Here is a 20,856-nt window from a genome sequence, read left to right as displayed (position 1 = left end):
GATGGATGGACCACTCGGTGGATAAAGAATTGGCTGGATGGCTGCACGCAAAGAGTTGTGGTAAATGGCTCGATGTCCAGTTGGAAACCTGTAACGAGTGGTGTCCCTCAGGAATCGGTGTTGGGACCGGTCCTGTTCAACATCTTTATCAGCAACATGGACAGTGGGATTGATGCGCCCTCAGCAAGTTTGCTGACGACACCAAGCTGTGTGGTTCAGTTGATACGCTGGAGGGAAGGGATGCCATCCAGAGGGACCTTGACATGCTTGTGAGGTGGGCCGATGCCAACCTTATGAAGTTTAACCAAGCCAAGTGCAACGTCCTACACCCGGGTCGGGGCAATCCCAGGCACAGCTACAGGTTGGGTGGAGAAGAGATTCAGAGCAGCCCTGTGGAGAAGGACTTGGGGGTATTGGTTGATGAGAAGCTTAACATGAGCGGGCTACAGTGTGCGCTTGCAGCCCAGAAAGCCAACCCTATCCTGGGCTGCATCAAAAGAAGCGTGACCAGCAGGTCAAAAGAGGTGATCCTGCCCCTCTACTCTGCTCTCGTGAGATCCCACTTGGAGTACTGCGTACAGTTCTGGTGTTCTCAACATAAAAAGGACATGGAGCTGTTGGAGCAAGTCCGGAGGAGGGCCACGAGGGTGATAAGAGGGCTGGAGCACCTCCCATATGAAGACAGGCTGAGAAAGTTGGGGCTATTCAGCCTGGAGAAGAGAAGCTGCGTGGAGACCTCATAGCAGCCTTCCAGTATCTGAAGGGAGCCTACAAGGATGCCTGGGAGGGACTCTTCATTAGGGACCTACAAGGATGCCTGGGAGGGACTCTTCATTAGGGACCTACAGTCCCTAGTAGTGGTAGAACAAGGGGTAATGGCTTCAAACTTAAACAGGGGAAGTTCAGGTTAGATATAAGGAAGAAGTTCTTTACAGTGAGGGTGCTGAGGCACTGGAATGGGTTGCCCAAGAAGTTGTGAATGCTCCATCCCTGGCGGTGTTCAAGGCCAGGTTGGACAGAGCCTTGGGCAACATGGTCTAGGGTGAGGTGTCCCTACCCATGACGGGTTGGAACTAGATGATCTTAAGGTCCCTTCCAACCCTAACTATTCTATGATTCTATAAATAGTAAATACTAATAATTTAATAGTAAATAAAAATAAAAGTATTTAATAATTTACCATGAAGGTTAAAAGTGCCAGAACATTCTATTCTGACATCAGGTTTCTGGTGTTTATTTGCAGGTTGCCCAGAGAGGCTGTGGAGCCTCCATCTGTGGAGACACGCAAAATCTGACTGGATGTGGTCCTGGGAAACCTGCTCTGGCTGACCCTGCTCAAGGAGGGGTTTGCACCAGATCACCTCAAGAGGTCCCTTCCAACCTCAGGTTGTCTATGGTTCTGTGGGCTGGGCCCTACCAGGTTTGAATTACCTGCATCCATATGTTTCTCCTAGGCAGCACAGAGAACTCCTACATAGGATGCAAAGCCCTTTGTCTGAAGTCAGAGCAAGGTGGGGGAGGAGGACCCCTATTCATCCTGTAATGAAAATTCAGCTGGAGAATTGTTCTTTTCCTAACCTTATTCTCCTATTCATGTTTTTGGTGACTAACACTTGGGAAGCCAGGGTACAACAGGCTGAATTTATTCATAGTCCCAGCATTATGAAAGCACCCTCTGAGGCAGTTTCCTCTCACACTGCCACACCATTGAAGGCAGCCCTGACCTTCGGGGACCACCCTCTTCAGGAATGGAGGGTTATTCAGCCTGCATCCTGTTTGAGAACCACACGCCCCTCCCGAGCCACCGGCTCACCGCTGGAGCGGGGGCCTGACCGTTTGTTTCAGAGTGTTCCCAGTGTGGAGTTGTGCTGCTGATGAGACCAGTTGTGAGAGTGTGACCCGCTCTTCCTGATGCTGTGTCAGGACTGAGCTCCCTCTGCCTGTACACAGCTAAAGCAAGACCGATCCCACAAACCCACAGGCAGAGGTGTCAGCAACTTGGCTGGCATCAGAAAGAAAACACACCCTTGGGCTATAGCTGTACATATCATTTAACCTCAGCTGAATACATGTAGGAAGCAGTGATCTGGCTCCTTCTAATCCTTATTCAAGATAAGCCCTTTGAAGTCCATGTATGCTGCAGGCAGGGCCAGCCTGGCATTTTTGGCAAGTCAGTGAAACATTCTGACAGCAACTGCTTTCCTTTTCCCCAAAACAACAACTGGCTCTTGTTCTGCTTATTTTAATCCTGAAAAAAACTCTTCATCACATTTCTGTCTTGCTCTGCATTACTATGAGAGACCACCATGGCCACCACAATTTCTCTCATGCCTGAATACACAGACTCATTGCACACATCTCCCTTTTCTCAGTGCCCATCCCTGTTGGGTTGGGAGTAGTGTCCTTCCTGGGTTCATGCTGATCCCAGCAAGAGGCTGGATAAAGAGAGAGCAGGCTGCAGAGCAGAGAACAGACTGTACTTGCCATTCTTCATGCTAGGGAGTCAAACCAGCCTTTCCTTACACAGAATCATAGGAATGTAAGGCTGGGAAGGAACTAGTTTAGGCTGCCCCTCTTCACTATGACATTTTTGTCTAGTCTTAAAAACCTCAGTGCAAAGATTCCACACATTTCCCCTTGGAAGCTTGGTCCAGTGTTTCATGTCATGTTGGAGGCTCTGACTTGAGGCTACCCTGTGTCCAGATTTTCTAGGTGTTTTCTTTTTCTGCCCAGAAAAATTGGCTGCACAGATTTTTGAGGATCGGCTGAGAAAGTTGGGGCTGTTCAGCCTGGAAAAGAGAAGGCTGCGTGGAGACCTCATAGCAGCCTTCCAGTATCTGAAGGGGGCCTATAAGGATGCTGGGGAGGGACTCTTCCTTAGGGACTGTAGTGGTAGGACAAGGAGTAATGGCTTCAAACTTAAACAGGGGAAGTTTGGATTAGATATAAGGAAGAAGGTCTTTACAGTGAGGGTGGTGAGGCACTGGAATGGGTTGCCCAAGGAAGTTGTGAATGTTCCATCTCTGGTGGTGTTCAAGGCCGGGTTGGACAGAGCCTTGGGGGACATGCTTTAGTGCGAGGTGTCCCTGCCCATGGCAGGGGGGTTGGAACTAGATGATCTTAAGGTCTTTTCCAACCCTAACCATTCTATGATTCTATAATTCTATGACCTGTGCTGACCTATTGTACAACCTGGGTGCAGGAAACCCAAGCAGGAAGCACTGATCTTATTCTATGGATGGTTTGTGGCTGTTTGATGACTACAAAGTAAATTCAGAGTGTCCCAAAAGTGTGGGACCTGCTACATATAAGCAACATGGCTGATTACAGAATCAGAGAGGAAGTTCTGGAATTGCTGCAGGGGCACTGCAGAGCATGGCAGAAGCAGGCAACATGCTGAAGTTGTGATCCCGAAGACACGCAACAGCAATTATGTGATGCACGGGGTTTTAGACACTGACACTGCTGCAGTATCTTGGGTCCTGCTTCGAGTTGCACTCATCCTTTGTGGCCTGGCCCAGCCCTCCTGGGCCTCTATCTTCTCATTTCTCCCTAGTTATTTTTATCCCCCCATATTAGGCTCACTAAGTGAACATATATTCTGGGGAGACACCCTGGACAGAAACACAGAGCCCTGTGCCAGCTGCAGGGTGTGACACACTCACACTCACCTTAAGCACCCACCCCACAGGTGTGGGGTGGCAGAGCACTGGGGTGAAGGGTGGGGGGGAAACAAAAGTTACCACATGAGATACAGAGAAGAACCTCATAATTGTGGTGAGCAGTACTTCCCCTGCTCCTCACAGTCAGGCTTTCCTATGGAAGCACAGCTGTTTGCATGACCAGAGGCTGACATAGAACCTGGCCTAGGAGAAGGGGAATTCCACACTAAGTAATGCTTTGTGTTTTGCTCGGGCTGGTTTTGCTTGAGCCAACAAGCAGTTGTGCTGGTCTTACTGAAGCTGCCATTTGCCTGTCTCTGAGCAGAAGTGAGCAGCAGGGGCAAAGGTGCCTTAGCCTGGTGCTGTGCTGAGACCACAGCCGAGGTGGCACAGCAGCAGCAGTGACGCCTGTTCAGCTTCATCATTCTCCCCCCCCCATGCCCCCTTCCCCTTGTCATCCTCTCCTCTGCCGCCTGGGTGTGTTGCACAGTGCCATGGGTGGCTGTTTGCTGAACCAGCCCAGGGAACCGATCCAGCTGAAAAATAATCCATTAGAATTAAACCAAAAGGGACGATTTTCAGTGCCATCCCTTCCTCAGCAGAGTCCACTGCACAGGTGGAGAGCAGCAACCAGGGTATGCCTTGGTTCAGCCCGTGCTGCTGCTCCAGGACCCTCAGCCTTTGTTACATGAAATCACAGCCTGAACATGGGCAGGTTCCTCGTGCCTACATTAACTGTATTCTCCTGTTTTGTTTCACAGCACAATCTTCCATTCTGAAGGGAAGGGTGGTCATTTTTCTTGAAAATTCACATTGTTTTGTTAGCAAATAAACTCATGTTTGACCAAACATCTGCCATGGCTGCCAGATCGGCAGCGTTGTCTTTCTTTCTTCTGGCTCTTTTCCTCCTTGGGGTTTTTTTTCCCTTCCAGTATTCTCTTAATTTAGACCGGACCCTCCTATAACAGCAAGTCAGTGTCTTGCTTTGGGCAAAACAATTTGTACACTAGATTTATTGTCTTCTTGCTTCAATGTCCATCTTGTAATGTCTTCTGCATCGAAGCCCATCCAAGTTCCTTTCTCTCTTTTTTCCTCTTTACTCTGAGCTTAGTGTTTTGAAGGAAGTTGATCAAACTGAGCATTCTTGTGAATCTGAGCTTCGTTGCCAAGAATGTAAGTGATTCATCCCCCTGTAAGGAAAAGTGCTGGCAATAAAACATTCCCCATTCCCCTTTTTTTACATGCAAAATACTGCTCAAAACAAGCAAATCGTTTTACTCAGAACAAAGTGTTACGCTATTAAGTGCACGACAACTAGAATTCTTAAAATACCTTTAAGCTCTATTCTTAGAAGAAGGAAATATTACCAGCAGGGGCCTTGAAAGTGATGAGATGTAAATTACAAGCACTAGTAAAGCACAATGAAAAGTTACTTTGCCTCATATCCTTCATATTGTTACCTTACCCTCAGCAGGACCAAATTCCAGCAGTTTTTCCTTTGCACTTTGTGTCACAGATATTTTAAGAACCCTTCAGGGAAATGCAAAATAATTTCAGGCAAGAAATGTGTTACTTACTTGAATGAGGCCAGTGCAAGAGCTGAATGGTCTATTCAGTGAGAGGAGTTTAAACTCTCAGTCCGTCCCCTGTGGTGGTGCTGGTGTGGCAGGACAGGCACATGTCTCAGTGTCACTTAGCAACCTCCCTGGGACCTGCCATGGCCACGTTCCCTGCATGCGGACACCCGGCCTGTGCCCTGCTTGTCTCACCCCTTCTCTGCTACGGTGCTGCAGAGAGCCAAGGTTTTTGCCTGTCCATCAAGTAGAGAGCCTGGCGTTCTGTACACTCCTCCCCAGGAAGTCAGAGGGCTTGTTTATAAAGGTAGTTTGGGGTTAAATATGCATTGTTATGGCCAGGAAAGCAGGATTCATCTTTTCTGGAAGTATTTTTTGTTTTTAAGCGGTGATATTAGTAAAAGACTGCATTGCTGTTTGTCATAGCTTTGGCTTTGCTCCTGGCTGGGCCAGGAAATAGCACGCACAGAGTGTAATTTCCCACGTCAGCAGCGTCCCCACAGCCTTGCTCATGCTCCCCCAGTGACACACAAGTAGGACCAATAACACTTGAACCTGACATTTTTCAAACCTACCAAGGAGCAGCTGCTTTCAGGTACCTCTTACCATCTATTATCTCTGCCAGGTAGTCTCTGACAAAGCCACTCACACCCTGATCCTGATGGCTGGGATCATGGGATTGCTGTCCCAGAAAGAAGCCAGGACTCATTCAAGCAGCCTGAAGAAACTGTGAAATCTCCCGCAGCTCAGCTGTCAGCACCCAGCGTGTGCAGAGCTAAAGGAGCTGTACAACTCACACTGCAGAGAGCAGGAGGATAAACTTCAGAGCCCCCAGAAGCAGGTGCAGAGCCCATTCTTTGTGGCCTTTCACCACTGACACCACCAGAGATTACCAACTGAAGATGCTCAAAGGATGTGGGATAAAAAAGTGTTCATCCAAATCCAGGCATCCCTGAGTGGAAATGGAGCAAGAACTTCTCCATGATAGAACAAAAATTTTATCTGCCATCTAAACGTAAAATAATGAAAAATGCATAATGCCTTCGTACACCAAACCATTTGCATCCACTGGCCATAGTTCAAAGAAGAACTACAAGCTATATTAATACAAATACACAAATCTCCCTTCATTTGCAGCCCAAGATGGATGAACACTCATGAATCATAGACTCATAGAATGGTTTGGGTTGGAAGGGACCTTAAAAACCTCCTAATTCCAACCCCCTGCCATGGGCAGGGACACCTTCCATTAGACCAGATTGCTCAAAGCCCCATCCAACCTGGCCTTGAACACTGCCAGGGATAGGGTGGCCACAACTTCCCTGGGCAACCTGCACCAGTGTCTCACATTCTGGCTAGTCTTCATGGTTTCTAATCAGAAACCAATTAATAACCTGAGGGTGTAATTTCATCTTCGGTTTCAGCTAAAATCCTTTCTGAATCTCATTCACATTACTGGCAGAAGCATGTTTGAGCAATAGCTCCATATTGTTTTGTGTGAAGCCAGACCTAAGCCTGGAACAAGGGATGAGCAGCCAGACTGCTGTACTTGAATGGCATTTTAAGATCTAGCCCATACATTAGAATCTGTACATAAGAATTTAGCAGTAACTGTGTGCCCTGTGTTCTTAGTATTTCACTTTTATCTTTTCAACCCTTCGTGCTTAGCTAATCATTCATCTCAAACAGACAGGGAATCTACCTGATCCTCTAGTAAGAGAATTTTAGCAATTCTTGTATTTAAGAGTTTCACCTCCTTTCATATAATGGTTTCTCTTTTTCTAGTATTTGTTTCATTGAAAATTCTGAGATCTCTTTTTTAAAGGTAACATAAAGTGATAATGTTTTAAAATTTAAAAATCTGAACACCTGCATGAACTGATGTATCGGCTGGTAGTTATCATGCCTTTGCATTTCTCAAGTCCAAATAAATAGCAGAGCTTATTTTATCTTGCTTCATATTGAACAAGTCTATTCTAAGAGGTGCAGAAGAGCCATTTCTCCTGCTCTTCTATGCCCTGAAGTTTTATAGAAATGAATCTAAATTATTCTTAGCTTTGTAACAGGGGTAAAAAAGCATAAAGCTGACTGGAAAGTAGTGTCAGCCTAAGGTCTTTCTCCCCCCACCTCCCTCAATCTACTTCTTTTTAAATAGTTTCTTTCTTCCCTTCCCCTTTCTTCACTCGCAAGAATTTCCCCCCAGCAATTCTGTGAGACACTTATTTATCTTCCGAAGTGCTGCACTTTCTTACACCTCTAGCGAACACAAACAAAGGGCGCCGCTCACAGCAATCTGAAATGCAACACTGTCATGCTGTCACATAAAATGTCACCTTGTACAGCTTGTCATTTAAATGCATCGGGTTTTGGACAGACGTCATCTTGTGGCTCCAGCTGAAGCACTGCATGAGGATGCTCTTTACCTCCATCCCCTCTGGCCCACTGTTGTGCCAGCACAGCTATGTGGGTGAACCCTTCCTCACCCACTCCAGCCAAAAGCAATGAGGTTATTGTAAACAATCTAAGCACGAAGTCTTTGCTAACCTGTTCCATTGTAATAAGTCTGTGGAGAGCTCCTCATGACCAGCTCAGCCCAGAGAGCTGATGGGGAAGGAACAGCAAGACAAGTGAAAGCAGCCTGTCTGCAGTGTGCACATCTGCCCATGCCCTCATAGTTGCTCAGCTACAACCCCAGCGTGCCTCCACTGCTCTGCAGCAAGACTTCTTGGGTTTGCCACAAAATGTTCTTTAAATTTCCCCAGCACCTTTTGCCATGTGCAAAATGGAAAAGAATACAGCTGATAACAAGAGTCAGTGGTACATACAGAAGTTTTTCTTTCTTGGTTAAAGGAATAGGCGTGCACAAATTTTCTATCAACTTTTCTTTCAAAGCTATTGTGACCTGGGGAGCCGAAGTGATTCTGCCTTACATTATGCTTACAGCACATTCTGCTTTACTGGCACTATTCCCACCACTATCATTAAGATTATGTCAGTGTTTCCACTAAGCACTGTGTCTCTGAGGAGCTTATGGTAACCAAGCTGTCAGAATTCGTTCTGGACTCAAACTTCACATACTGTAAATTCCCAATGATGGACATTTAATTTCTTTACAAAACACGGAGTTAATGGAGCAAAAAACACGGAGCAATACATACATTCAGAAAAGAATTTGAGTTTATACTGCACTATTCAAAATGTTGCAGGTAATTTATAGCAGCCAGAATAGTTGGTCATAAGTTGCCACTCAGAAAACAAACCAACCAAGCAACCAAAGAACAAAAAAGAAGTAGTTATGGAATTGTGTTTTCTGACCTGCACATTGAGCCACAGAAGATATTTCAGTGACGTAGCTGAGCTGCCCTGGGGTGCTGAGGCTTGGCTTTGTGCTTGACAAGGCTTACCACCTGGAACTACTTATTTTGGAGAAAAGTTTCACTCAGTTCTTTACGATGATGCTTCTGGAGGCAGGACATGTGGCCTACACAACATCAACCTTTGTTATGAAGGATATACACTGCTCTGTGATCCCCAGAACAACGCCAAACAAAACATGCCTCTTACTGTGGCTGCCCAGAGAGGATTTATTTATCAACAGCTCTGTTATCATTAAGAAATCAGTATGAAACACCAGAGATGTGAGGAGATTCTTTGTGTTAAGATCCATTACTCTGGGGCAGAAAACAGAGAAGGAAATATCTGTTCTGGATGTGCAGGCTGCATCTTTATCCATCCACTATTTTCCATAGGAACTGTGTGTGCCACAGACTGGAAACTTCTAGAGATGTACGGCAAGCTGAAGGGAAGCATAGCCAGGGAGCTGAGCATAAAGTATATGTACTTCGGTATAATCGGTCAGATCTCTTGGAATTTTCTACTTTAGGAGAAAGACCTTGAGTCTTATCATCTTCCATGGGAAGGGAAAAGAACAGATGTTTGTGGGAAGATACTGGAATAACCATCAACCTAATCTGTTAACAATTACTCATGGAAATATTCCCACTAAAGCATGAGCAGGGCTGTGTCTTTCCAACAGAGACACTCCCCGCCTTCCCAGACTTCTGTGTTGTGTTCAAGGATGGGATCACATTAATCCAGGAAACAGCCTGGGAAGGGATTTGTCTGCACAGGAAACATGGAAGACAATATTAAGGACATCTCTTCCAGACAATGATGTTGCAAGGGGACATGCTGGCTTTGCCACGCAGGGTGTTTGGAGGGCAGTGCTGTTGCCCTCAGGGGCTGCAAGTCTGGCAGACTCCCTGTTCCCAGGGCACCCTGCTTACCTCACTGGATGGCAGCAACACCTGCAACTGGGAAAAGCACCAGCGACAAAAGTAACCTTCACACTGGGTTTCCCACTGCTGCTTCCAGTAGTGACCTGCCCCAGTGAAGGAAAACCAGGAAACACAGCTACAAGGAAACACAGGCAGGGGCCCCTGCTGCCAACATGACTGCAGTGAATTACAGGCTGACCAACTTCTGATGTTGGTTGTCCTCTCTATAAAACACATCTCGTACACAATTTTTAAGATTTCCACTTATTGCAATGACAACCCATTTATTCCTTCCTTGCAGCACACAAACATTTCTGTTCTGAGGTAATTTCATACAAACAGTAGGGGGGAAAATCAAGAATCTATGGTAGAGTATTACCCAAGTTATAAAAGCAGTTTATTACTCTATTGTGTGTCTAAAATTTCTGGAACATTGTAGCAGATGTATTTTATAGAGAAATGACAACACATTTTAATGAAATCCAGGTTCAGATTCTGGCAACATTTCTTCCTTAATTTTATATTTTGTAGCTGAGTCTACTACCCCACCAGGAGAAATCAATATTTACTACATCTCACCATCACACCTTCATGTGTATTTGTATAGAGAAGAAAATAACTCCACATGACAGACAGGGACTTACTTTTCTTTACTTGAAACCGAATTCTGTTGTCTTCTGCTGGCAATTACAAGTTCCAGTTTGTTCTGGTCTCTTCCAGGTGAAATTCAACCAGTCATTACAACTTCTGCTGGACCTCTCTTGTGTAATGCATACTCTCTTGTTGATTTAGATTGTGAGCAGTGTTGCACTGGGTTGCTGCTCTCCAGCTGCCTCCTTACACTGCTTGGGGTTATACATCCTGCATCCCTCACTGGTGCACACCTCAGGGAGCAGTACCCTAAGGAGGAAAAAAAGAGCCCCAGTTGCTGTGCCCAGGCCTGTTGCAGAGCACAGGAGCATTGTGGACATCATTCTGAATCCCTTGCACACCCAGCTACATCAGTACAATTCAGCTGCCCAGTGTTAGTTTGCCTGTGCCAGCTATGGATAAAGCACAGGTCTTTAAAAAGATTATAGTTCAGTCAAATTTATGTGCTTTATGAGACCATTCTGACACAGGAGTAAGTATGTGGATGCTGCTGGTTTTCAGACAAACCATCGTAGGTATTTAAAAGAAACAAAAAAGTAACAGACATCTGAGTGATTATGCTCATTTGCCTAATATATTACTCCTGGAAACATTTTTTCTGAAACTGGAAAAAAAAAAGCATCCTGAGGATACTCTGTCAGGAAACACCTGATATGGAACAGTTCCATCTGAATGGCACAATTATAGCACTTGGCAACATCACAAACATCTTTAAACAAGGTCATACACTGGCAAGGACGAGGCAGCCTGTTTACAAGGCACACCAGTGGCTCTGCCTTGCACACACTGCCTGTGTCCCTGGAGCATGCCCAAGGCTGCGCAGACTGACCAGTGCTCCTGTCACGTTAGCAGTTTAATAACTTTGCAGTACTATATAACAGTAAATCATCTGCAACGTGTTTTTATTAACTTGCAGTCCTTCTGGTGACTTAACAGAGAAGAAAGAAGAAAACAAGCATAGATTACCCCCAGGCATCTAAGTCTTGGTGCTCCTGAATTAGGATGCTGCTGTGGGGTCCCCACATGCTCTACACATACAGCAACAGAGTCCTTCTGTACATCATAGATGAAGACCCCTGCTAGTCTTTACCACACTGACCCATTTGCCTGCTGGTTCATTCAAGTCGAATAAGACTTGAAGTCTTATTCATGCTCATTCAAGTCGAAGAAGGCCAACAGTCACGATGCATTTTGTGAGCCCAAATCATCTCAATTCAAAACAGGACAGTGAACAAGAACTGAAGCTTCTATGAAAACAGTATAAGTTTCTAGTAGCACTAAAGGCCTCTTGAAATCCACAGTAACATTAGTACGAAACACAGGAAATCAAAACACTGTCATGAAATCTACTGCATGCAGAGCAATCAGAACATGAAATATATCTGTGATGTGAGCATGACACAAAATGCAGGACATAGCAGCAATTTTATTTGCAAAGAAAACATGACAACACTTTCCCACCACCAGTTAAAGCCAGTTTGCAGTAGAAGCTCCATCGAATTTGAGACTTTGCTCACTCAGCTGATTGTAAAGATGTTTGAAAGATGATTGTGCTGTTGCCAAAACTGGGTAGTTTTGGCAACTGGGTATCTTCCACAATCAAGATAAAGACCAAGTCCTCTATCAAACAAGCTTTAGGGGACAAACATACAAGCATAAAGAATTAAGGAGTGGTATGTAGCCCTGGTTAGGAAGAACTCACAACTGCAGCTGATAAACCAGAAGCTTTCTGGGCTGCAAGCACACACTGAAGCCGGCTCATGTTCAGTTTCTCATCAACCAACACCCCCAAGTCCTTCTCTGCAGGGCTGCTCTGAATCTCTTCTCCACCCAACCTGTAGCTGTGCCTGGGATTGCCCCGACCCGGGTGTAGGATGTTGCACTTGGCTTGGCTGAACTCCATAAGGTTGGCATCGGCCCACCTCTCAAGCGTGTCAAGGTCCCTCTGGATGGCATCCCTTCCCTCCAGCGTATCAACCGAACCACACAGCTTGGTGTCATCGGCAAACTTGCTGAGGGCGCATCAATCCCACCGTCCATGTTGCTGATAAAGATGTTGAACAGGACTGGTCCCAACACCGATCCCTGAGGGACACCACTCGTTACAGGTTTCCAACTGGACATCAAGCCGTTGACCACAACTCTTTGCGTGTGGCCATCGAGCCAACTTTTTATCCACTGAGTGGTCCATCCATCAAATTGATGTCTCTCCAATTTAGAGACAAGGATGTCGTGCGGGACAGTGTCGAACGCTTTGCACAAGTCCAGGTAGATGACATCAACTGCTCTGCCCCGTCCATCTGCTCTGCCCCTGTCCATCAGTTCTGTAGCCCCATCATAGAAGGCCACCAAATTGGTCAGGCAGGATTTCCCCTTAGTGAAGCCATGTTGGCTGTCACCAACCACCTTGTTGTTTTTCATGTGCCCTAGCATGCTTTCCAGGAGAATCTGCTTCAAGATTTTGCCAGGCACAGAGGTGAGGCTGACTGGTCTGTAGTTCCCTGGGTCTTCCATTTTCCCCTTCTTGAAAATGGGGGGTATATATCCCTTTTTCCAGTCATTTGGAACTTCACCTGACTGCCATGATTTTTCAAATATGATGGACAGTGGCTTAGCAACTTCATCCTCCAGCTCCTTCAGGATCTGCAGATGGATTTCGTCAGGTCCCATGGACTTGCGCACATTCAGGTTCTTAAGATGATCTCGAACCTGATCCTCTCCTACAGTGAGCCTAAGGTCTTCATTCTCACAGTCCCTGCATCTGCCTTCCAAGACTTGGGTGGTGTGGTCAGAGCACTTGCCAGTGAAGACTGAGGCAAAGAAGTCACTGAGAACCTCAGCCTTTTCCAAATCCAGGTCAGCCAGTTCTCCTGATAGCTTCCGGAGAGGGCCCACATTATCCCTAGTCTGCTTTTGTTTGTGATATATCTACAGAAGCCTTTCCTATTATCTTTCACATGCCTTGCCAGATTTAATTTTAACTGGGCCTCAGCTTTCCTGACCTGGTCCCTAGCTTCTCAGACAATGTCCCTGTATTCTTCCCAGGCCACCTGTCCTCATTTCCACTTTTTATAAGCTTGTTTTTTCCCCTGTAGGTTTCCTCAGCAGCTCCTTATCCATCCATGGAGGCCTCCTGGCCCTCCTGCTGCATTTCCTTCTAGTTGGGATGCAACACTCCTGAGCACGTAGCAGGTGATCCTTGAATATCAACCATCAGTCTTGGGCCTCCCTGCCCTCTAGGGCTTTATCCCATGGAACCTTACTAAGCAGGTTCCTGAAGAGGCCAAAATCTGCTCTCTTGAAGTCCAGGGCAGTGAGCTTGCTGCATTCTCTTCTCACTGTCCTGAGCTCGAACATCTCATGATCTCTACAGCCAAGGCTGCCCTGGAGCATCACATTTCCAGCCAGCCCCTCCCTGTTGGTGAGCACGAGGTCCAGCATGGCACCTCTCCTTGTCAACTCCTCTATTACTTGCAAGAGGAAGTTGTCTTCCACACAATCGAGGAACCTCCTGGATTGCTTGTGCTGGGCCGCACCTTCCCTCCGATAGATATCAGGATGAAGTCCCCCATGAGGACAAGGGCCTGCGAGCGTGAGGCTGCTCTTATCTGTCTGTAGAGCGCTTCATCCACAGAGTCCTCCTGATCAGGCGGCCTGTAACAGATCCCCACCGTAATGTCCCCCATTGCTGTTCTCCCTTTGACCCTAACCCACAAAATCTCTGTTGATTGATCCCCTGTCCCCAGACAGAATTCCATACTCTCCAGCCTATCACTGACATAAATAGCAACGCCCCCTCCCCGTCTGCCTGGCCTGTCTTTTCTAAACAGCCTGTAACCTTCCATTCCGACACTCCAGTCATAGGAGCCATCCCACCATGTTTCTCTGATGCCATGATATCATACCCCTGTAGCCTTGCACACACCTCTAATTCCTCTTGTTTATTCCCCATACTATGGGCGTTTGTATAGAGGCACCTTAGCCGAGCTCTAAATGAAGCCAACTCATTGGCTGGAGCAGCTGAAATATCTCTGCATCGCTCCAAGCATTTATTACAGGTGCTGGCAACTGACTGGGAGTGTTGGGATGGATCGATGCCCGCCCCCCAACATCTAGTTTAAAGCTGCCTTGACCAGCCTGGCAAGTCTCCACCAAAGCAGCTCTTCCCCTTCTTTGTCAGATCAGCTCCACTAGCCTCCAACAGACCTGGCCTCCCAAATCGAGTCCCATGTTCTAAATAAGCAAACCCCTGACTACGGCACCACCATTCTACCCATTTATTAACTTGCCAAATCCGCCTGGCCTTTTCAAGGTCCTCCCCTCTGACCTGGAGGATTGATGAAAAAGCTATCTGAGCCCCAGAGCCCCCAACCACCTCTCCCAGGGCTCTGTAGTCCTTCTTAATGATTCCCAGGCTACGGCTGCCAATATCACTAACACCCACGTGGACCACAAGAAGCGGGTAAACACTCAGCAGGACTCACTAGCAGGCAGCCTCTCAGCAACATCCCTGATCCGAGCCCCTGGCACGCAACACACCTCCCTCGAGACTGGGTCAGGGCGACAGATGGTGCCTCTGTGCCCTTCAGAGAGTCCCCTACTACGACTATGAGCCGCCGCTTTCTCCTGGAGGCACCAGTAGTGATCCTCTTTACTGGTGCGTCAGCAGGTTGTTCATTTGGTGTGGTGTTTCCTCGTTAGCCCCCTGCAGAACTGCGAAGCGGTTCTGGGTGGGGACGTTGCATTTTGGAGGAAGCCCCTGGCTGTTAATTGTCCTCTTCCTCCTTTTTTGTTGTTTTTTTTTTCGTTGCTAGCTCCCAGCTTCCTGGATTAGTGCCCTCCTCCTCTTCTGTATGTGCTGTGGTGGACGCTTGTGGCCGTGCACAGTTTGGGCCTGGAGCAACCAGTCCAGCTCCCTCCCAGCTTTCCTGACACTTTTCAGCTACTGACTGTCCCGCAGCTCAGCCTCTGCTGCAGGAGGACCTCCACCGGGGGCACCGAGCGCAGCCCTGCCCATTGCGCACCCTCGCCCCAGGAGACCATTGGAGGCACTTTGTGCACCCCGAGCTCTGGGCGCAGCCTGCCCTCCCCTCGGCTCTGCCCGGTGCCGCCGCTGCCACCGCCGGGGCAGCCGGGGCGGAGCTCCCGGGGCGAGCCCTGCCCCGAGCCGAGCGCTCCCCTCCCCGCCCCGCCCGCTGCCCGCCCGCTCTGCCGGCGCCAAGGGCCGCGCCCCGCGCTGCTCCCGCGCTCCCCGGGGCGGGTTGTCCCCGCTCGAGCGGTGCCTCCTCCCGGCGCCGCCCCCGGTAAGTCCCTGCGCGCGGCAGCGGAGCTGCGGCTCCTGGGCACGGCCCGGCGGGGCTCGGGCCTTCCGGCGCTCAGAGCTGGGGCTCCGGGACGCGGGGTTTGCCTTTGCTCCGGGGCTGAAGCGTCCTGACCATGTGTGTCAGGTGAGGGACAGGCTGAGACTGTTCAGCTGCGAGAGGCGGCTCAGGGGATCCTGTCACTGTGTATCAACACCTGATGGGGGCGTCCCAAAGAAAGAGTCTGGCTACAGTGGTGCCCAGCGACAGCGCCAGAGGCGATGTCAGCGTCCAACCCCGTCAAGGATGAACGGGGCTTGGAGCAACCTGGTCTAGTGGAAGGTGTCTCTGCCTGTGGCAGGGGGTTGGAACTAGTTGCGCTTTAAGGTCCCTTCCAACCCAAACCAGTCTGTGATTCTGTGAATGGGCACGTACTGAGGTACGAGAAATTTAAAATATAATAAAAATAAACCATCTTTTTCTTTTTTTTCCTGTTTTTTTCTTTTAACCTGTGGGGGTGCCTGAGCACCGGGGCAGGTACTGCCCAGAGATCTCCATCCTTGCACATACTCACAGCCTAGCCTGACCTAGCCCTGAGCAACCGGCCCTTGCTGATCCTGCGGCTAGCAGGCGTTTGGGCTGGGCAGTTCTCTACAGAGCTCCCTTTGCAATTCTGTGAGTCTCTGATACTTGGTTATTTTGCATCTGCAAGCACATACATCTGTCCATCGTTTTACAGGAAAAAAAAAATAATTGAGAAGTAAATTCACAGCACTTGAGGACATAATGCAAGTGTAAATTCCATGAAAACAAATTAACGATTCTCCTCCCCCTTCTGAGTAAGAAACAATTCTTAACATTTAAAAGAAGTTACCACATCTGAAACACCCGTCTCCCTCCTACTTATTTTGTAAGACACAACTACAGGCTCGGATTTAACCTAATACAAGATTCTATTATTGGAAAAACAAGACTATAAGTGGAAATATACGCATTTGATCTTTCCTGAATGTAATATTAAGGGAGGCTAAATACTAAATATGATTTACCCCTTTCTAATTTATTTTAATCTACTGCTAGTTACAGTGGTTGATTGTATTATTTACCTACATTAGACATGTTTAATCTGCTTCTATACAGAAAGTGGGTGTTTGTTTCCAAAAGGCAGCAACATCAGTGGCTTATTAAAAGCTTTTCTAAGTATTAGAAAACACGGGCACTGATCCAGGGTGTAACACTGAGCAGAACGAGCAGAGAGGCCTCGGGCAGCACACCCCCTGCCCTGCCAAGCGCAGATGCAGAGTGCAAACCCCGCTCAGGTCAGCGCCTCCACCCCAGGTGTTCACAGGCCTCAACAGCCGCACACCAAGCCGCGTCAGGCACCTGCTCCCCCCACGCCGCGGCAGCTGCAGAGCCAGCACAGCCCCGGCTGGAGCAGCCACCCCGAGCGGCAGGACCCCGAGAGCCACGCCCCCTACGCGGCCAGGAGGCTGAGGGACGCTGCGGGCAGTTCCGGTCACCCTTCCCCTCAGGCCCCGGGGGAGCCCAAACGGCTGCTGCCCGCAGCGGTGGGACAAGACACGACCGCGTCTCCTCTCCTGCACACCAGCCCTGTGGCCGCCAGGGAGCCCTGCTCCTGGGCTCCGGCCAGCGCTGCCTCAAGGCAGTCCCCAGCCCTAGCGGGGCTCCCTCGCAACCTCTCCCGCCCTCCCCGCACGCATGCACCACCCCGCCCGTCACGGCTCCCTTCTTCCCACCTCTCGCGAGAGCTGAGGCGCGCAGCGGGATATCCGGGGCTCTCTAGCGGTGTTTGCGCGCCGGGGCAAGATGGCGGTGGAGTCTCGCGTCACGCAGGAGGAGATCAAGAAGGAGCCGGAGAAGCCGATCGACCGGGAGAAGGTGCCGGGGGCGGGCGCTCTGCGGCTCCGGGCGCGGCGCGGGGGAAGGGGAAGGTGTGGGTGTGGGTGTGCGGCGGCGCCGAGAGGCCTCGGGGGGGGAGCGGGGTTTGGCGCTGGCGAGCGGCCGCTCACCCGCGCCTCGCCCCGCAGACGTGCCCGCTGCTGCTTCGCGTCTTCACCACGAACAACGGGCGGCACCACCGCATGGACGAGTTCTCCCGCGGCAACGTGCCCTCCAGCGAGCTGCAGATCTACACCTGGTGAGTGCGCGGCAGCGGCGCGGCCCCCGGCACGGGAGGAGCGGGGCCCTGCGCGGGGCGCGCTGCGGGGGGCTGCCCGGGGCCGGTGAGCTCCCGGGCCGGCGCCCCGCTGCCGGCGGGCGCTGGCGGGTGGTTGAAGCGGGAGCTGCGGGGAAGCTGTCGCGGAGGCCGAGGCGCTGGTTGCCCGCACCGAAACTCGGTGCGGTGGAATTGTCGGTTTTTGAGGCATGTAACCAGAGGCTGGCGTGTGGTGTATTTTCAGTTATTACAACGAATCTATTCAACGCAGGGGTTCTCCTTTAACTAATGCTTAAGTTTTGTTCTAATAACCCCGGTTTTTTCAGCAGAAGAAGCTGTACCAGAATGCTTGAGCTGTTGTGTGAATGGTGTGTTGGTTTAAGGCAGAGCCTCTTGGAGTGGAGTAGTGTGTTTGTTTTTGTGTGGTCAGGTAGTGGTGCTTTAACTGGTACCTGCTAAGAGAGCTGCTTTTTCCTACTTTCCGGTTCAGTTTGGAGAGCTGCTTTAGTCTGTGTTGCAAACACATTAGGTTTTGTTTGTAGGAATATAAAAAAAGCTTTTGAAAGTGAATTATGTTACTTTTTCATCTTTTTGCTTCATGGTGTCTGCAAGGGTTATAAGTTGTATATCTTATGGTTGAACAAATCCATTTTTGTGGCTAGCAAAACATGCAGTTCTAACTTAATGGGATTCATGGACTCAGTTCAAGCTATTGATGGTGTCTGAGTTGTTTGCAGAAGTCAGAATGGGCATTGTCTGTCAACACACTGCGCCTTGGTCACTTGAAGCTTGGAGTCAATGTACAGTCTGTATAATTAGTTGCGATGATTGAGCCTTTTTGTTCTTGAAAGTCTGGAAACGAGCTTTAGTCCTGCTCTGGTTGAAGTCTGGGAAAAGGGGGAGTGCTGCCTGTTGGAGCAGAAATGGGAATCTTGATGGAAATGGAAAACTTGTTAATATTTTTTTCTTCTTTTCTTACATGTCCTCTAATATTCAAGAAAATATTTTAACATAGATGTCAATTTAGGTGAGGAAACTTAAACTCTTTATTGTATAAATGCATTAAAAAAACCCACCAGGCCTTCACTGTTTGAATGGCAGCTCTTCTGAGAGACCTGGAAAAGCAGCTGTTGAAGTGTATACGGAGGTTAAGAGATTTGCCGTGATATTGTAGTAAATTGGAAGCTAATGAGAAGCTACATTTGCCCTAGGCTGTGCTTCCAGTGCACAGTAAGTGATGAATTCTCCCAGGTGTTAATATCTAGAGCAACTTCTTGTCACTTGTTGGTTAGATCACAAATGTGTGCAGTGGAGCTGTGAAATCAACACCTCTTTGTGTAGCCAGAGTGTAAGATCTTGCTTATCTTCAGGTATCAACAGAAAGTATGCAAAGGCAAGGAAATGTGTGGTTAAGTCATAGCCATATATTGATTCCATCCTAAGTGGGTTTTGGGAAACTTTTTATTGCTCTTGCTTTTGAGAATGTGAACCTCTTTGGTTTGTTTGTTTAATGTAGGATGGACGCAACCCTGAAAGAGCTGACGAGCTTAGTGAAAGAAGTGTACCCAGAAGCACGGAAGAAGGGCACTCACTTCAATTTTGCAATTGTTTTTACAGATCTCAAGAGGCCTGGGTATAGGTAAATGGTATTTCTTCTCGGGGTTAATAGGAGGCTTCAGGCACCGGAGCAGTACATTATTTTTCAGTAACACTGATTTAAAAGTTCAGGGCCCATATATCAGATTTCTGAAGTTCTCGACAACAGACTGTGATGACTGCTGCAAACTTTACATTTTAATTGGTGACCATTGTTGTTAATGTGCTCCCAAAGCAATGTGTGCTTGAGGCTTTGGTCACTGTTGGCAACCACCAGAACACTGACCTCCAGCTTGAGATAAAGCTGTTGCTGTTGATAGGAGACTGGTGGGTCTGGCATCTGAGAATGCATTTCAGTTTCAGCAGTGATCTTGTTGCAGATACTGATCTTCCAGGATGGTATGAGCTAACCTTTGTAAGCAACCAGTGGATATATCCTGCTCTGTAATCTGTGGGGTCATCTTCTGTGCCTGGATGGAAGGGGGTGTGGGGTTCTCTCTAGTGTTTAACTTAATAACAGTAGAAGGTTCCCTCACCCCTCTGTCCCATCAAAAAGAGAACTTGGTGTAGCTCTTCCTGGTGCACCTGGTACTGGAGAGAAAAGCCCCAGCATCGTGTGTATGTCACTAAATAGAGCGCAGAGCACGGCTTGGGAAGGCAGTTATGAGCAGATACGGTTCCTGTTCTGCACATCCAGGGAGATTTGCCTCTGCTTACTAACGTGCCTTTCCTCTCCTGCACGCAGGGTGAAGGAGATCGGCAGCACCATGTCAGGCAGGAAGGGCACAGATGATTCCATGACATTGCAGTCTCAGAAATTCCAGATAGGAGACTACTTGGATATAGCAATTACTCCTCCGAATCGTGCACCACCGCCATCAAGCCGCATGAGACCATACTAAGCCACTGCTTCTCCGTGTGGCTGCGTCTTCTGTCTATTCCTACTTGCTGTTCTAAAGCAGGCTTATTTTTTTTTTTGCTTTTGTTGCTAAGCAGGAACACCTGAAGACAAAGCTCAGCATCAGAAATGAAAGTTAGCTTTTAAACCTTAACTTTTAGTTTGTTTAGAAGAAACACTTCTCTTTAGCAGTGCCATCATCCTATCCCTGAGTGTTATAGTTTGAACAGTAAGTTAGTGTGTCCAGTGTTTCAAGATTTCTGTGAAATACGACCAGAAGGATTACAGGTGTTCTGTAGTTCTGTCTTGTTTGGAATAAAGGTGGATGCTGTTGATCTTTTGATAGTGTGGTGGTGTTTGGTTTTGTTTTTGTGAAAGTGGAAGTCAGTTTTTAAGCAGAAGTTGAAAGGAGGGCCAGAGCCTTTATCTGGTAGCTCCTGGGCTCGAGGAGTGGAGGGAGGTGGCCTAATAGGGATTCCCTTTACAGGAGGATTTCTTAAACCACTGCTGGCTGGATTTCGGAGGACGAGCATGTGAGCGGTGTGGTGAAAGGCAGTGCTGCTCTCCCTGCCGATGTAGGTATGTGGACAGAGGGAAGTCAGAGATGAGCCATCCTGCGAGAGTGAGGGGAGCCAGGGCTGTGGTTTACATAACTTTTTTTTTCTCTCTGGAGTCCCTCCGTGCAGAGCAGCCTGAGGGATTTTAGGTTCAGTTCTGCCCAT

At 48.3% G+C, this 20,856-nt stretch overlaps 1 protein-coding gene across 2 annotated transcripts; it reads left to right on the top strand.

Annotated features, from left to right (window-relative positions):
• Nucleotides 1–900: 900 nt before the first annotated feature.
• SAP18 (Sin3A associated protein 18) lies at nucleotides 901–20,477 on the top strand. 2 transcript variants are annotated; one of them, XM_030477656.1, is made up of 5 exons: nucleotides 901–906; nucleotides 17,269–17,363; nucleotides 17,513–17,622; nucleotides 19,157–19,279; nucleotides 19,982–20,477. In XM_030477656.1, exons 2-5 carry the CDS (start codon nucleotides 17,292–17,294, stop codon nucleotides 20,136–20,138), a joined length of 462 nt encoding a protein of 153 aa, XP_030333516.1. In that variant the 5' UTR covers nucleotides 901–906; nucleotides 17,269–17,291; the 3' UTR covers nucleotides 20,139–20,477. The 2 variants fall into 2 exon arrangements, with proteins under 2 accessions (XP_030333516.1, XP_030333515.1); XM_030477655.1 differs by lacking the exon at nucleotides 901–906 and adding an exon at nucleotides 16,975–16,979.
• The last annotated feature ends 379 nt before the right edge of the window (nucleotides 20,478–20,856 follow it).

Source organism: Strigops habroptila, chromosome 2 (genome assembly GCF_004027225.2).
Source record: "Strigops habroptila isolate Jane chromosome 2, bStrHab1.2.pri, whole genome shotgun sequence".
NCBI classification, from domain to species: Eukaryota; Metazoa; Chordata; class Aves; order Psittaciformes; family Psittacidae; genus Strigops; species Strigops habroptila.
This window is presented reverse-complemented; position numbering and strand designations above follow the sequence as displayed.

Excerpts from the sequence above, each read along its gene's own strand:
- SAP18 (XM_030477656.1), top strand. The coding sequence starts at position 17,292 with ATGGCGGTGGAGTCTCGCGTCACGCAGGAGGAGATCAAGAAGGAGCCG. Across the intron at positions 17,623-19,156 it reads GAGCTGCAGATCTACACCTG|GATGGACGCAACCCTGAAAG; the intron begins GTGAGTGCGCGG and ends TGTTTAATGTAG. Across the intron at positions 19,280-19,981 it reads CTCAAGAGGCCTGGGTATAG|GGTGAAGGAGATCGGCAGCA; the intron begins GTAAATGGTATT and ends TCCTGCACGCAG.